This window comes from Ranitomeya imitator, chromosome 1 (genome assembly GCF_032444005.1).
Source record: "Ranitomeya imitator isolate aRanImi1 chromosome 1, aRanImi1.pri, whole genome shotgun sequence".
In the NCBI taxonomy this organism is placed as follows: Eukaryota; Metazoa; Chordata; class Amphibia; order Anura; family Dendrobatidae; genus Ranitomeya; species Ranitomeya imitator.
This window is the reverse complement of record NC_091282.1, coordinates 236,212,602-236,228,515: the sequence shown is the minus strand read 5'-3', so window position 1 is coordinate 236,228,515 and position 15,914 is coordinate 236,212,602. Positions and strand designations below refer to the sequence as shown.

The 15,914-nt window shown below is 41.4% G+C and overlaps 1 protein-coding gene across 1 annotated transcript in view; it reads left to right on the top strand.

Moving 5' to 3' along the window:
- The window catches only part of FBXW8 (F-box and WD repeat domain containing 8), a 213,055-nt gene that overhangs the window by 81,845 nt on the left and 115,296 nt on the right, over positions 1-15,914 (top strand). Inside the window, exon 4 of the mRNA XM_069754707.1 lies at positions 640-728. Coding sequence (XP_069610808.1) covers positions 640-728 — 89 coding nt within the window. The remainder of the gene's footprint in view (positions 1-639; positions 729-15,914) is intronic.

Below are 15,914 nucleotides of genomic sequence, written 5' to 3'. Positions count from 1 at the left end.
CCTACCGCTGTCTGTCCCCGGCGCTGTGCTCTGCACTCCTCCTGTACTGGCTGTGAGCGTCGGTCAGCCGGAAAGCAGAGCGGTGACGTCACCGCTCTGCTTTCCGGCCGCTGTGCTCACAGTCAGTACAGGAGGAGTGCAGAGCACAGCGTCGGGGACAGACAGCGGTAGGTAAGTATGTAGTGTTTGTTTGTTTTTTACTTTTACGCTGGTAACCAGGGTAAACATCGGGTTACTAAGCGCGGCCCTGCGCTTAGTTACCCGATGTTTACCCTGGTTACCCGGGGACTTCGGGATCGTTGGTCGCTGGAGAGCTGTCTGTGTGACAGCTCTCCAGCGACCAAACAGCGACGCTGCAGTGATCCGGATCGTTGTCGGTATCGCTGCAGCGTCGCTTAATGTGAAGGGGCCTTTAGACCCACACTGAAAAGCACAATGAATGTATAAAAGCAATAACCAACCTTTGGGCAAATAAAAGCATCAATGGCCTATTCTTTGGAAAGACCATGAGTGTAAAAACCCCTTCTAATTGTAAATAAGTGTCCCAGTATTGGGTAAACCAATAAAATGATTAGCGATATATGACAAAGTATAGTTTTGGTGATCTGTTGGGTAAATAGTTTTGTTTCTCCATTTCAGAACCGTACTGGAACTGTGAGCCAACTGCAGTATGAACTCGGGAAGGTCCTGTGTGATGTTCACGCCTATGATGGTGTTGTCCTTGCTGGGTAAGATCAAAGAGGGAATGAAAAGTATTCCTATATTGAAAGCAAATTCATTAGAAATTCATTACCTAATTTGTTCTGTGTAATATTTTAGTATCTAAAATACTTTGGTTGTTCATATTGTCCCAATGATTTTAGACTGATGATGGATTACTTGGTTGTCATCTTGTCTGACTCGTATTCATTCAGCTGGCTGCAAAAAAACAAACCCAAATACTATCTTTTATTGACATGACGGCACTGTTGTAGGGACAGTCTGGTGCTCAAGAAGGGTTCCACTCCGTCAGATCAGAAATACAACGATATTTGTCACTCTAAACTGTAGACAGATTAAGTTTTTATTTTGGCAAACTAACACAGAATAATAGTGTACCGTTTCGATCCCAAGGTACAGTCCTTCTTCAGACATGGCTTGCTGGATAGTAGAGATGAGGACAGCGCTGAAGAAAAGCGATCTTAATTGCATGGTGCAAAGCACGAGCAATCTTTTCATATTTTAGTGAGATAATAAACGGAAGTAGATTAGTGGAGGGTCCTAAGACCTCCACTGATCAGTCAAAAATCAGTCATCCCTTGAGAGCTGCTCAGGTCCGCAGACGAGCATAAAGCTCCTGGTGCTGAGCACGCGCACAGACCGGAGTACGGATTTATTAGTAAGCATATGACTCGTAGCCTGGCTGTGCACTCCCGTCTGCTGAGCGGCCCACCTCTGAGGATTTTTGAGATTCCCTTTTAAAGGGAATTTTCAGGAATACTATAGGCCAAAAGATCAGATCTATCTGGAATTCCCAGTCACAATTTAGGCTCCTTTTAACATTTGTGTCAGGAGTTCCATATTTCTCTTCTGCCATAGAAAAGAAAAACACAGAATTTAATGGATTTGTCAATGATGGAACTGATGGACCCCATTTTTTTTATATATAAAGGATTATCAAGTTTCCATCATGTCTGTCATTTTACTGTGCTATTTCTTCTAGTATAAATGATGGAATCTGTAGCGGAGCGTCTAGCTCAGATGTGAACAATAAGGGAGTGTTCACATTTATTCTCTATAAATTCTAAAATAAAGAATTTTTCATGATGCTTTTTCATTATTTTCTACTGCAACATTTTCAGTTGCTATCACAAATGATAGGAGTGGGTTCTCCTCTGGTATATAGCGCTGTGCAGCCTACAGGAGTCGACAGTATGTGATTGTATGGATATATAGGCTGCAGTCACAATCTGGCACCAGTTTGAGGAAAACTAACATTGTTTTGGGTCTCTTGCAAGGAGGGAAGTATTGAGGGGTTGGGACCTGTGCCCACCATACAAGTAGTTTTTAACCATTGATCTCCTTACTGTGATGCTGTTCAATATCGGGAATCATCACAATCCCAAGAAGTCCAAAATATAATTTAGAGAACTTTACACATGTGTGATCTGTGCAGGGAAGTATTCATATTTCAAGGATTCACATCCGACTGAAGACCTCATCTCTTCACACAGACAGGAACGCTCTAGTACAGGGGTGTCAAACTGCATTCCTTGAGGGCTGCAAACAGGTCATGTTTTCAGGATTTCCTTGTACTGCACAGGTGATAATTTAATCACCAACTCATAATTTGTGTAGGTGATTAAATTATCACCTGTGCAGTTCAAGGATATCCTGAAAACATGACCTGTTTGCAGCCCTCGAGGAATGCAGTTTGACACCCCTGCTCTAGTATATAGCACCTCTCCTCACACCATATGGAAAGAGGAGCACAAAATCCCCAAGAAGCTCAAGAAGTCTCAAATTGACCTGCATTGCTGGGGGCTTCCCTACTAGAAGGCACCATGTGTAATATCAGAGCTGTGAGTCTCTGATGGGTTGTCTACAGAGCTAGGAGTCTTTGATGGGTTGTCTGAAACTGGACAGGGTACAAAGTATCTAATTTCCTGCATAGATAGAAATGTGGTACGGTGCCGACGCTGTGAGCGAGCTGGGTCAGAAATCATAGTAACTGGGTTATTTTGTGTTTTTTAAATTCTGCTCCCAGATTGATCATACACATCTGCTGATGGCACCGAATGCCCAAAATGAATGAATCGGCATCATATTAGGAGCAGTTCTGCCATAAGGGTTCTTTACGATGGTCATATTTACAATGGCATGTAAAAATTTGGGCACCCCTGGTCAAAATTACTGTTATTGTGAACTGTTAAAAAAGTTGAAGATGAAATGATCTCTAAAAAGACATAGTTACATATTTGATGACACATTTCCTTTGTATTTTACGCCAAAATAATATATATATTTTTTAAATATTTTACATTTTAATAATTAGAAAAAAGGAAAAATGGACTAATGAAAAGGTTTGGGCACCCTGCAAGCTTAGTACCTAGTAGCACCGCCATTTTGAAAGTATCATAGCTTGTAAATGCTTTTTGTACCCAGCCAAGAGTCTGTCAATTCTTGTTTGAGGGATTTTCATCCATTCTTCCTTGGACAATTCTTCCAGTTCTGTGAGACTCCTGGGTCGTCTTGCATGCACTGCTATTTTGAGATCTAACCACAGATTTTCAATGATATTCAGATCAGGGAACTGTGAGGGCCATTGTAAAACCTTCAGCTTGCACCTGAAGGTTGACACAGTCCGTACTTTTTTAATGTGTGAAACAAGTCTGAAAGGTGTGTTCTCATGATATTAAATTACTTTAGTCAGATAGACAGCGTGAAAATAGGCAACTTTGGAATTACCGTATTTTTCGGACTATAAGGCGCACCGGACTATAAGACGCACCCAGGTTTTAGAGGTGGAAAATAGGGAAAAAAATATTTGAAGCAAAAAAGGTGGTAAAATATTTAATAACATAAACATACTATTATATGTGTTGTTATATATAATAGTATGTTATTATGTTGGAAGCTGCGAGGCCAGTGTGGTGTCTGTAAAGTACTGTATGAAGATGCTGGAGGTTGAGTATAAGAATGGGGGCCAGGACTGAAAAATAACACTGGAGTGCTGCTTTGAGATCCCATTGGGAGAACTATAACTCCCAGCATGTCCTGCAGAACCTATGGCATTCTGGGAGTTATAGTTCACCACAAAAGTGGCAGATTGCTTTATTGTGTGTTGTAGTGACTAACCTTTTAATTGTGGCAGCCAGCCACACTGTGGTGAGGTAAAATGCTGGAGCATCCAATCCCATGACACCACAGAGCGCTCCCTCTTGTTGCCTCTCCACAGCACAGGAGTAAGCTTGCAGATTGTAGTTTGGTGTTTGCAGGACCTGTGATGACATCAGAAGAGGGAGGGCTCTGTGCTGCCATGTGATGCTCCAGCCAGCCCTCTTCATGACATCACACAGGTCCTTGTGCTGGAGCACTCAGCATCCATCCAGCACAGCCCCGGCAGGCAGGTATGCAGCGATCTTGTGTCTCCTCTAGCACCTGCTGCTGCCTCCTCCACCAGACACCCAGGTCTCCCCGGCTGCTGCAGGAATCCAGCGCTGGGGAAACCATGTGTGTCCCTGTGAAGGAGTATTCATGTGCTGCTCCCAACTCACCACTCAGCTGACAGGTGGGCGGGGAAGCAGCTAATGAATATTCATTGCACTTTTATGATCAGGACCATGTGGTTTCCCCAGCGCTGATTCCTGAAGCCTGGCAGGGACATTTTTCTGCCTCCTGCCTCCCAGTGCAATCCCACTCGCTGTTGCCCCCTCCCCATATTACATCCCTACCATAAGACGCACCCACACTTTCCTCTCAAATTTGGAGGGAAAAAAGTGCGTCTTATGGTCAGAAAAATACGGGTAACTTGCTTTTACTCTCTGCTGTCTTTCTGCAGTGAAAGCTTTTATTTTTCATAGTGTACAGCTTGTTACAGTGGAGCTCAGCCTCTAGTGTCTGTCCAGATTATTGCCCAAAATGAGTATTAGATGCATTCCAGGTGAGAAGTTAACTCCTAACATATCAGCCTACTCTTTCCAGCCCATTGATTTCTGTACAGCAATTATAGCTGCTCACTGCCTTTCTCTCAGCTCAGAGCTGTTATCAGTCCTGCATAATAACAATTTCTGGTATGGCACCCAGCATTGCATCAGCAGTTCTAACCAGGTCTTCCACTTTCCTGTGCTGTGTGTTTAAAGTCCCTGTTATCTCTATATATAATTATAGTGACTCAAAACAAGCATTACCAGACCATTAAGGTGTTTGCATATCAATTAAAAAGCTGATTTTTCAGTAATGGAGGAATGGACTGGCTATGTAGAGATATTGCTGGACCCCTCAAATATACATGCACATATAAATTGTTTAGGGTGTGACATCCTGCTGACAGATTTCCTTGAACGTTAGGAAATGTATACAGATTTGGGTTAGTTATATGTGTAAAGTATATTTATTTGATGCTTTCTCTTTGATTTTTAGGCAACATTTATGTTGTCTGTATCATTTTAGTTAGGCAATGTTTAAACCGTCATTTGCTTTATAATTTGCATTTCGTTTTAGGCTGCAGTTTAGATTAATTTAGTGTCTTATTTTTTAGGATTCTGCTTAGATCATGTGTACAAGTTAGGGTTTTGAAATGTGTGCAGATTAATTTAACACATTTGCTCAAATTTTAGACCTGCTATAGAATTCTTTATAAACCAAAGAGAGAAAAAATGGACTCTGGAACATATCGAAATTATGAATAAACTTTATTATAAATTCATAAAAACAAAGGCAGATAAAAACTGATTAGTAACAATGGCGAAGCGAGGCGACACTAAAGTGCCACGTCCAAACAGGAGTCACAGTCTATGGGATAAGTAGATATATCTAGGTAAAAATGGAAACCAGAGAGGGCAAAAACACTATAACGGAGGCTGCAATGAAAGAAAATCATATAAAGGGATTCATGACAAAATGCACACACTTATAGATCCTGTGGGGCAGTATAAAGTGCTTGTGCAAAGGATTAGATCATAATAGATCACTGGTAAAAGTAAATATAGCCAGCCACAAGATATATACGGTATATATAAAATACAATTTAATAACCGCCAATAAGTGTGGTCTAAGACCAGATGTAAATACACCTAAGTGTTCAAATAAATTAGAGAAATATTAAATGATTATAGTCCAACTGATTGACCTGAAGGGGGACGTGGATGAAGCAGGCCTCAAAGTATTGCGTATGGTTTCCTCGGGAGGTGTCACGATTCACACCGTGACTGTCAACAGTGCGTCACGATCGGGGTGACCTTCGGCCAGCCAACGGCTATCACATGTGCAGGGGGCTTATCTTAGTTATCCCTCCACTGCTCCAATGTGATGAATCACAAACAAGGCTATTGACCTCTTAGTTTACCGCAGGGGCTTATTTTAGTTATCCCACTGCTCTGCTATATAACACGAACTGCAGGGATTTATGTATATCCCGCTTTACAGTTCCGCTTGAAAACTTGCAGCTCTCTGGCGCCCCCCCTTACCCTCAGGTCAGATTAGGTACTGCACCTAGGGTAATTAGTCGCCAGAAAGGCTGCCTGCTATGGCTATTGGGCACGCTGCAGCGAGAGCAATATAACTACTCCCCACTCAGGCAGGAACAATAATTATCAACGCCGCCGTCGCTACAGCGACTACCAAAAATGCAGGACAATGTATGCCGCCACCAGCTTTGATTAATATGTCCGAAGCGAACCCAAAACAGTAGCGTAATTCCCTTCAGAAGACGTAGGGTACCTTTTAGAGCAGGAGAACAAAGCTAGTATTTTAAATATTTTACTCCATAAAAGAACAGGCAGTGTTTATAAAAAGGTACAGTATCTAAAGATGCTACAATATGAGACAAAGTACAGTATTTATGTACAAAGCAATTATAAAATAACATGGATTAAAACAGAAAGTAACACTTACATGTGCTCAGATCATTTCAGGCAACCATGCTGGTAGGCGGAGCCCCAAATGTTCCAGTGTATCAGGAGGTCGGGATAGGAACAGCTCCTCAGGCAAGACTGGGTGACATGCAGAAACTTATAACTTGCAGCCTTGTGACATCACTAAAAAGGCTGGTTTCCCTGGACCCTCCCTTTTCTTCAGACTTTCAGATTTCAACAGCAATTCTTATAACTCATATCTTTGCTCGAGAATCTGGCAGAGTCAAACACACAACTCATCCATCTTGAATTAAAATTAGCTTTCTATTGGTACCAAATTCATCCTAGTTGTTCCACACGGTTCCAGAGAAATCTGCACTTTGTACCTGTTGTGGTTAGCGTCTCGCGCTTAAAGTGTTTAACAGATCTACTGATGGAAGTTAGCAATATGTACTTATTATTTTCCTAGCCCAAATCGGTGGCCCAATATCTTACTATATTAGAACAAAGAACCTCCTGTCTTAAGAGAGATATCAGACCAGTTTCATCTGGAGGGAGATTTGTGCATCTACAAGCGCAATAAACATTCCTGGCTTGGGAGCAGGGCAGAGCATTTAGAAGAATAGCTTCACACACAGCAGAAACAAAGAGAGAAGGGGGGTCAAAGCTGCCATGTGCTTTCAGGACCATGGTCACGTGTGCAAAAATCCCGCTGCTATGGTATTTTACATTATCGTGACAGGAGGCGTTGGTGACTCTATTGAATTTTTTGCATTTTAAAAAATTTCCTGCCACATTGTTGCTGTTAGTCCTAGTGGTCACATTTCATTACCCTGTCATCTGATGAGCTGCCGAGTCTCATCTGATCTATGGAATAAAAAGAAATAATTAGAAAATCACTATGTATGGTTTATGGTTTCCTGACTCCCCTTATAACAACTCCATTTCCTTTATGTAGGTTTGTCGATTACCTGCTGTTTTTTTCTGATTGTCAGTTTGGTAAACTGTAATAATTATTCTTGTCTTGTCTGTAATAGAAATGTGCTCTGTGTGCTCTGACTTCCTGGTGAGCAGGTGACAAACTTGTGTTACTAAGAATCAACCAATCTGAGAAGTCCGAACTGCAGGGGAAGGTTTAGAGCAACTGTCTGAGCCAATGATGAGATAGGAGGCGTGTCTCAGAACACTTCAGATTTCTTGTAGATATTGTAGCTAAGCTCTAGTCACAGATTTCAGCTCTGTCCTAATGATTTTGAGCCAAAAAAGGAGTCAATGGGTAATATCTAATAAAAATAAATAACCGTGTAAATCAAAACCACACTGGCGCTGTCCTATTTCACTGTGATGTAAAAGCCGCTGGCACCCTGGCAGATGAGATGTGCAAATCTGCCTAAGAAAGCTGTGTCTCAGGCTGTGTGCACACGTTGCGGTTTTTTCGCGTTTTTTCCCCGATAAAAACGCTATAAAACCGCAAAAAAACCCGCATACAATAAGCATCCCATCATTTAGAATGAATTCAGCATGTTTTGTGCACATGATGCGTTTTTTTCCGCGAAAAAAACGCATCGCGGTAAAAAACGCATCGCGGTAAAAAACGCAGCATGTTAATTAATTTTGCGTTTTTTTTGCGGATTTCCCACTACAAAATGCATTGGGAAGTGTCCGGAAAAAACTGCGGCAAAAACGCGTCAAAACCGCGTCAAAAACGTGTCAAAACAGCGGCAAAAACGCATGCGGTTTTCTTGCGGATTTCTTGCAGAAAATGTCCAGTTTTTCACAGGAATTTTCTGCATGAATTCCTGAACGTGTGCACATAGCCTCAAGGATAACTGTACATACATTAAATCGGTTTTTCGCTGAGAAAAGTTTTTTTAGGGATTGCAGAAAGAAACAGCCCCTCATGTATAATAAGTGCTCAAGATGAGGGAGACTATTCCCTTTTTTCCCAAAATTTAATATTTATGCAATATACATGTAGGTCAGCGGCAAGGCAGAATCCATTATGTGCAAGTTTCTTGCAAGCAGCGTGCCCAACATAGTGCTATCCGCAAGTTAATTAGGCAGATTAGTGCATCAGCAGGGAGAAGAATGGCGGTATAAAGGGTATGCGATAGTACAGGTACCACAACCTTGAGAAAGAGGGATGGTTCCCTCAAAACGCGTCAGGATTGGCCCTTGTACATGTCCGACTTCCACGGGCAGGTGACGTCACCGCTAACCACGCCCCCCGCTCACCACGCTACTACACGGCAGCGCATTCGGCCGAGGCTGACCGCCGGAGCTTGCAGACGCGAACACAGGAGCCATTTCTGTGCAACAGGAGGACGCTCCCCAACTATTATTATTATTATTATTACTACAGCACCTGTAACTTACCTGTGGCACCTAACAAATGTTGGCAATAACTAAATCACACTTGCAGCCAGTTGACATGGATTAAAGTTGACTCAACCTTTGTCCTGTGTCCTTGTGTGTACCACATTGAGCATGGAGAAAAGAAAGAAGACCAAAGAACTGTCTGAGGACTTGAGAAACCAAATTGTGAGGAAGCATGAGCAATCTCAAGGCTACAAGTCCATCTCCAATGACCTGAATGTTCCTGTGTCTACCGTGCACAGTGTCATCAAGAAGTTTAAAGCCCATGGCACTGTGATTAAGCTCCCTAGATGTGGATGGAAAAGAAAAATTGACAAGAGATTTCAACGCAAGATTGTGCGGATGTTGGATAAAGAACCTCGACTAACATCCAAACAAGTTCAAGCTGCCCTGCAGTCCGAGGGTACAACAGTGTCAACCCGTACTATCCGTCGGTGTCTGAATGAAAAGGGACTGTATGGTAGGAGACACAGGAAGACCCCACTTCTTACCCCGAGACATAAAAAAGCCAGGCTGGAGTTTGTCAAAACTTACCTGAAAAAGCCTAAAACGTTTTTGGAAGAATATTCTCTGGTCAGATGAGACAAAAGTAGAGCTTTTTGGGCAAAGGCATCAACATGGCATTTACAGGAGAAAAAAAAGAGGCATTCTAGGAAAAGAACACGGTCCCTACAGTCAAACATGGTGGAGGTTCCCTGATGATTTGGGGTTGCTTTGCTGCCTCTGGCACTGGACTGCTTGACCGTGTGCATGGCATTATGAAGTCTGAAGACTACCAACAAATTTTGCAGCATAATGTAGGGCCCAGTGTGAGAAAGGTGGGTCTCCCTCAGAGGTCATGCGTCTTCCAGCAGGACAGTGACCCAAAACACACTTCAAAAAGCACTAGAAAATGGTTTGAGAGAAAGCACTGGAGACTTCTAAGGTGGCCAGCAATGAGTCCAGACCTGAATCCCATAGAACACCTGTGGAGAGATCTAAAAATGGCAGTTTGGAGAAGGCACCCTTCAAATATCAGGGACCTGATGGTCTAAAATTCCAGCAGAGCATTGTAAGAAACTCATTGATGGTTACCGGAAGCGGTTGGTCGCAGTTATTTTGGCTAAAGGTTGTGCAACCAAGAATTAGGCTGAGGGTGCCAATACTTTTGTCTGGCCCATTTTTGGAGTTTTGTGTGAAATGATCAATGTTTTGCTTTTTGCTTCATTCTCTTTTGTGTTTTTTCATTTAAGACAAATTAAAAGAAGATAATAATACCAAAGAATTTGTGTTTGCAATCATTTTCAGGAAGAAACTGAGTATTATCTGACAGAATTGCAGGGGTGTCATTACTTTTGGCCACAACTGTATAGTCACTAAGTTTGTGCATTGGTACACTGGTATTAGCGCGGCAGCCCCTTTTCTATTATCCTTGAAAAATAAATAACCAGTAATCATTTCTTCAACGTACTAAATTACATATTTTGTGAACTTATGAGCAGTTGCTTTAAATACAAAAGTATATGAGTTATAAAGGGTTACAATTCTGTGTGCAGTTGATCTGGCTTCCACAGGCATTCATGGGGTTTAGTTATAAATGTGTAACTCATCTGATATAATATGTGTAACTAATCATCTGAACTCCAAAAATGCACGACTCTATGGTAACAGGAATTTGGTAGAATTTTTACTTTAACTATTTAATTTTCAATAAAATAGCAAACAAGGAATAGATCTACCAAACTGTTGTCAAGTCTAAAATTTAAATTAGATGTAATCAAATTATATTTAATAACTAGTTTAGTTCTAATTCTGAAAGGAAGGAACTTGAGGATTCCCTCCATGGTGTATAGTGAGATTCTTGTTTTTTTTATTTTGTTGCCCACTGTGCTGTCATCTGTATGTAAATACACTTGGCTTGTAATTAATGCCCATAAGGAGGTACCTAAAATGTTTTTGGAAACCACTGGCTTTATATTTAAAGTAGAGAAATACACCATTATAAAATCTGTGAATTGAACATTCGTGTCTCAGGTGAATATACCGGTAGTGGTCCGAATAACTAAAGCAATTGTTACCATCCACCTCTCGTGTCTCCCCTTTTCCTCATAGTTTGTAAGCTTGCGAGCAGGGCTCTCATTCCTCTTGGTATCTGTTTTGAACTGTGATTTCTGTTATGCTGTAATGTCTATTGTCTGTACAAGTCCCCTCTATAATTTGCAAAGCACTGCGGAATATGTTGGCGCTATATAAATAAAATTATTATTATTAAGTTCAAATTGATTTGGGTCATGATCAGTGAGAGCACGGCAAGCAGATTGCTCGATAATCCTTTTTGGTACTTTGTTGTTTTTTTTGCTTAGTTGAGTCTAGTTGATTTTATGCTTTTGAAATGTACCCCCGCTGCAATTTTTCCTTTTCCCTCTTGACTGTACACCTTTTTGTCTACCCCACTGTGCTCTTTTCAGAGTTCTTCTTTCTCTGTCAGCCATGGCCTTTACCTTTCCTTTTTATGTTGAAGTTTGTAGACATTTAAATAGCTGAATAACTTTGTATCTATCTACATGATCTTCTTTTTGTCCTTACTGCCCATTTACAGCATTTGTACTATTTTTTTGTACTTACAAGGTAGACAATAGGGTCGAAACTGTAGTTTGCCTTTAGCTTAAGAGTCTCCAATTTAATTGTATTTGTATTTTACATTTTCTCTTCGATAATCTTTGTTTATTAGGATCAAGAATCCTCAGAAGTGCTGATTCACGTATTGATTTTATACAGTTTCAGAATCTGCTCCTCCTGAGACTATCATCCGTGAATTGCATGGATATAAGAATAATGTGCTTGTACGGAGAGGCTGAGAGAAGGAGAATCTTGTGTTGATCATTAAAGTTTCATCAGGCGGTTACGATGCTTGTTTTCTGGGTCAGACCTCCAATCCCTTTTCATTTGAGACACAGTTGGCTGCGGCTACCTCACTCCCAATCAATGTTGTATACACTGGCCTTTCTACAGTTACATCTCCCGCAGGAGCTTCTTAAAGCCGCAGGGCTTTCTGTCTATTATTTGGAGAACATGATATCTTTTTGTATGAGTTCACTTTAGGACATGAGGTATTTTTGTGCTCCCTACGTGTCACATTTTATATATTTTAATTTTTTGATCTTTTTTTTTGTGTACATAAAGTGATTGGAATGGAATCAGTGATGACAAATTGTTGTAACTCATCTACTTTGTTTCATGTCCCTTTCAGACCCCATATAGACATACAACTGTGTCATTTAAAGGAGTTGTCCAGAACTTTTTGTAAAACTATGGGCTTATGAGCGAACAGGCATGTAATTGCTAACTACCTGCCTGTTCTGCCCTGTCTTTCTTTCTTTCAACGTTCTTTTTATTGAAGAAAAAAAAAAATGGACGGTACAGGAAAGGAAAAAAAAGGTAATAAAATAATACAATGTGATAGCATACAATAGTAAGGTAATAAGACACAAACAAATATGAATTATATAGAATCACATAAAAGGGATTAAATTGAAAAAGGCTAATGGGCCAAACTTTAACCCCTAACTCACAGGCCAGCCTAGTGAATCAAAGGTAGAGGGATAGGTAGTGATTTCAAGATATATTTATTATTGTGAGTGTCAATAATTTGGAGATACGGAGTAAAGAGAAGAAGGAATTGAGACAGGAAGAGGGGGAGAGATTTGAGGGGAAAGGAGGGTAGGATCCGAGGGAAGATGTTGATCCAGGACGAGTCATCCCATAAGTGTTGGTGATTGAGAGCAAGTAATGATTAGTCTCCCAAGGCTACTGAAAAGTTTGACAAAAAGTCAGAACTGGAACGGTACACGGACCACGGCTCCCATATGTTCCGGAAAGATGTAAGGGATTCCTGAGTGTTTGCAACTAACTCAGCTGTGCTGTACAGTAGATCTATTTTGTCTAGAACTTGTTTTTTAGTGGGAATAAGAGTGGATTTCCAGAGGGTGGGGATTAGATATTTTCCAGCTGCTATAATATTACAAGCCAGTTTGGAGGATGATGATTCCTTGGGACATCGGGGGAGGTTAAGTAGAACAGATTGGGGATCCAGGGACGGGGTTCGGCCTATCACTGTGGATATTATGTCTGCTATTATTTGCCAAAAACACACAATTTTTGGACAAGACCACCAGATATGTAGGTATGAACCTAGATCTGCACAACATCTCCAACACTTGTCGGGGGTGGGTGGGTGCCATAAATGTATCTGGGAGGGGGTACGATACCATCTCGATATCACTTTATAAGAATTTTCTTGTAACTTCACACATTGGGAAGGGCCGTGGGATTTATTGTAGATGGAGGTGATCTGGTTTTGTGTGAAAAGGGTGTTAAGATCCCGTTCCCATAGTCCTATATATGCTCTCTTGGCAACGGCTTTTTCCATGATCAGAGTTTTATAGAGTTTTGATAGGATTTTTTTAGGCGAATTATGTTGAGCGCAAAGTTGTTCAAAGGGTGTGAGTGGGCAGAGTAGATTAAGTTGGTCTTTTTTGCTGTAGCAGTAGTCCCTCAATCTTTTATAATGGAGAAAGGTGGCATTTAGGTGGGGATTGGATGTCTGAAATTCTGATAAGCTCATCATTGAGCCTTCAGTGAAAAAATCATCAATTGGCAGAGGTTGTCTGGGTACGCCCCGTGGGATAATTTAAGGGGAATTGGGCCTATGACATCTTGTATCATCAAGATTGGGGAAATAGGTGGAGTCAATTTAAGAAATTCAGTTCTCCAAACTTTAAGTATAGCTATTGTTAAATCATTGGAGAGTAGTTGGTTTAAATTAGAGTAGTCATATAATAACGCCATGGCCCTTAAGGATATGGGAGCGAGGTGTTCTTCGATAGGTAACCATAGTTTTTCAGGGGGTCTTCTGATCCAGTCAACTACCCTGGTGAGCATAGCGGCTTTGTAATATTTGAAAATATCAGGGAAACCCATGCCTCCCTCTGATTTTGGTAGAGCTAGTGTAGTAGCGTTGATTCGGGGGCGTTTGTTATTCCAAATGTAATTAACAAAGAAAGAGTTGATTGTGGATAAGTAATGTTTTGGAATGTAGATGGGGAGCATCTGAAAAAGGTACAGGAATTTAGGTAGTATAATGCTTTTCAGGAGGTTTTTTCTGCCCATCCAGGACAGGAAAGGGGCATTCCAGGAGTGGACCGTGGAGGTAATCTGTTTTAGTAAGGGCATTATATTGAGTTCTAAGAGCTCCCCCATCGATCTTCCGATTTTGATACCCAAATTTGTTATGAACCTGGGGGGCCATTTGAAGGGATAGAGTTTTTCCAATTTATCAATTTCAGGTTTAGAGATATTGAGGCTTAATGCTTCTGACTTTGTAATATTAATTTTGTAGTTGGACAGGTCCCCATAAAGTTCTAGAGTGCGGACGAAGGCAGGGATACCTCTCCCAGGGTCAGACAGCACCACCAAGAGATCATCTGCAAATGCTGCGGATTTGTGATGGTAGCCGCTTACTTGGATCCCGTTGATATCTGCGTCTTGTTGAATGCTCTGGATAAGAGGCTCCATGGCCAGCACATATAAGATCGGAGAGAGAGGACATCCCTGCCTCGTACCATTCAGAATGTAGAAGGGGTCTGATAATAAGTTGTTAATTTTTAGTCGGGCTGAAGGGGTGGTATACATTTGAAAAATTGCATCAACTAATTGGGAGGGGATATGAAATGCAAGGAGAGTTTCGTGCAAGAATGTCCAGTCCACCCTGTCAAAGGCCTTTTCAGCGTCTGTTCCCAATAAAACAAGAGGAGTTTTGTGGATTTTCGCATATTGAATCAGGTGGAGAATTCTGGAGGTGTTGTCTCTACCCTCTCGGCCTATCACAAAACCTGTCTGGTTGGGGGAGATGAGTTGTGGTAATAGCTCCGCCAATCTCCTCGTGATAAGGCTAGCATACATTTTAAGGGCCACGTTCAGCAAGGAAATAGGCCTATAGCTGCCACAACTTTCTGGGTCTTTCCCTTCTTTATGGAGGAGGGAAATATGAGCGTCTAGCGATTGAGAAGGAAAGGGTTTTCCCCCCAGAACTGCATTGCAGACATTTAATAGATGGGGACCTAGAATGTCAAAGAAGGATTTATAATAAATTTTGGGAAGCCCGTCCGGACCTGGTGATTTCCCTTTTGCCCTTCCCGACAGGGTGTACTGGAGCTCAGAAAGGTCAAAGGGTCTGAGTAGACATTCTTGTTGAAGAGCAGATAATTGAGGGAGGTGTAGGGAAGATAAAAAAGCTTGGATCTTGGATTGTTTTAGGTTTTGGTCTTCTATTGTATCATTTTGACGTAGTTGATACAGGTCTTTAAAAAAGGTCAGGAAGGCGTCGGTAATCTGATTGTACTGCTGCAGGGTCTGGCCGTCTACAGATTTGATTTTATGGATAAAAGTTCGGGCTTGGCGTTTTTTGATCAAGGAGATCATAAGTTTGGAAGCTTTATCTCCATGAGCAAAGATTCTGTTTTACCAGGATAAATAGTGTTTAGAGGTACGAATATTCAAGAGATCTTTTAGGGCCTGACGTTTTTTTGTGAGTTGGGAGAGTGTGTCAAGTGACATCTCTTTCTTGTGGGAGGCATCCAAGGCCACAATGTCCTCATATAAAGCTAGTGTTTCTGCTTTTTTCAGTTTATTTAAGTACGAGGCTATTGAGATGAATACTCCACGAATCGTGGCCTTGTGAGCCTTCCATAACAGTGGAGGGTCAACATCAGGGGTAGTATTAATTTTAAAAAACTCTTGAAGTGATTCACGAATGCGGCTTTTGATATCTTCTCGTTGTAGTAACGACTCATTGAGCCTCCATGTTCTAGATCTAGAGTACGGTTTGTGGAATTCTAAGTCAATCAAAACTATCGAGTGGTCGGAGTGGATAGCGGGGATTATATTGGTATTTATGGTAGAGTGGAGAATGGATCTAGAGATTAGGATGTAATCTAGGCGATGGTA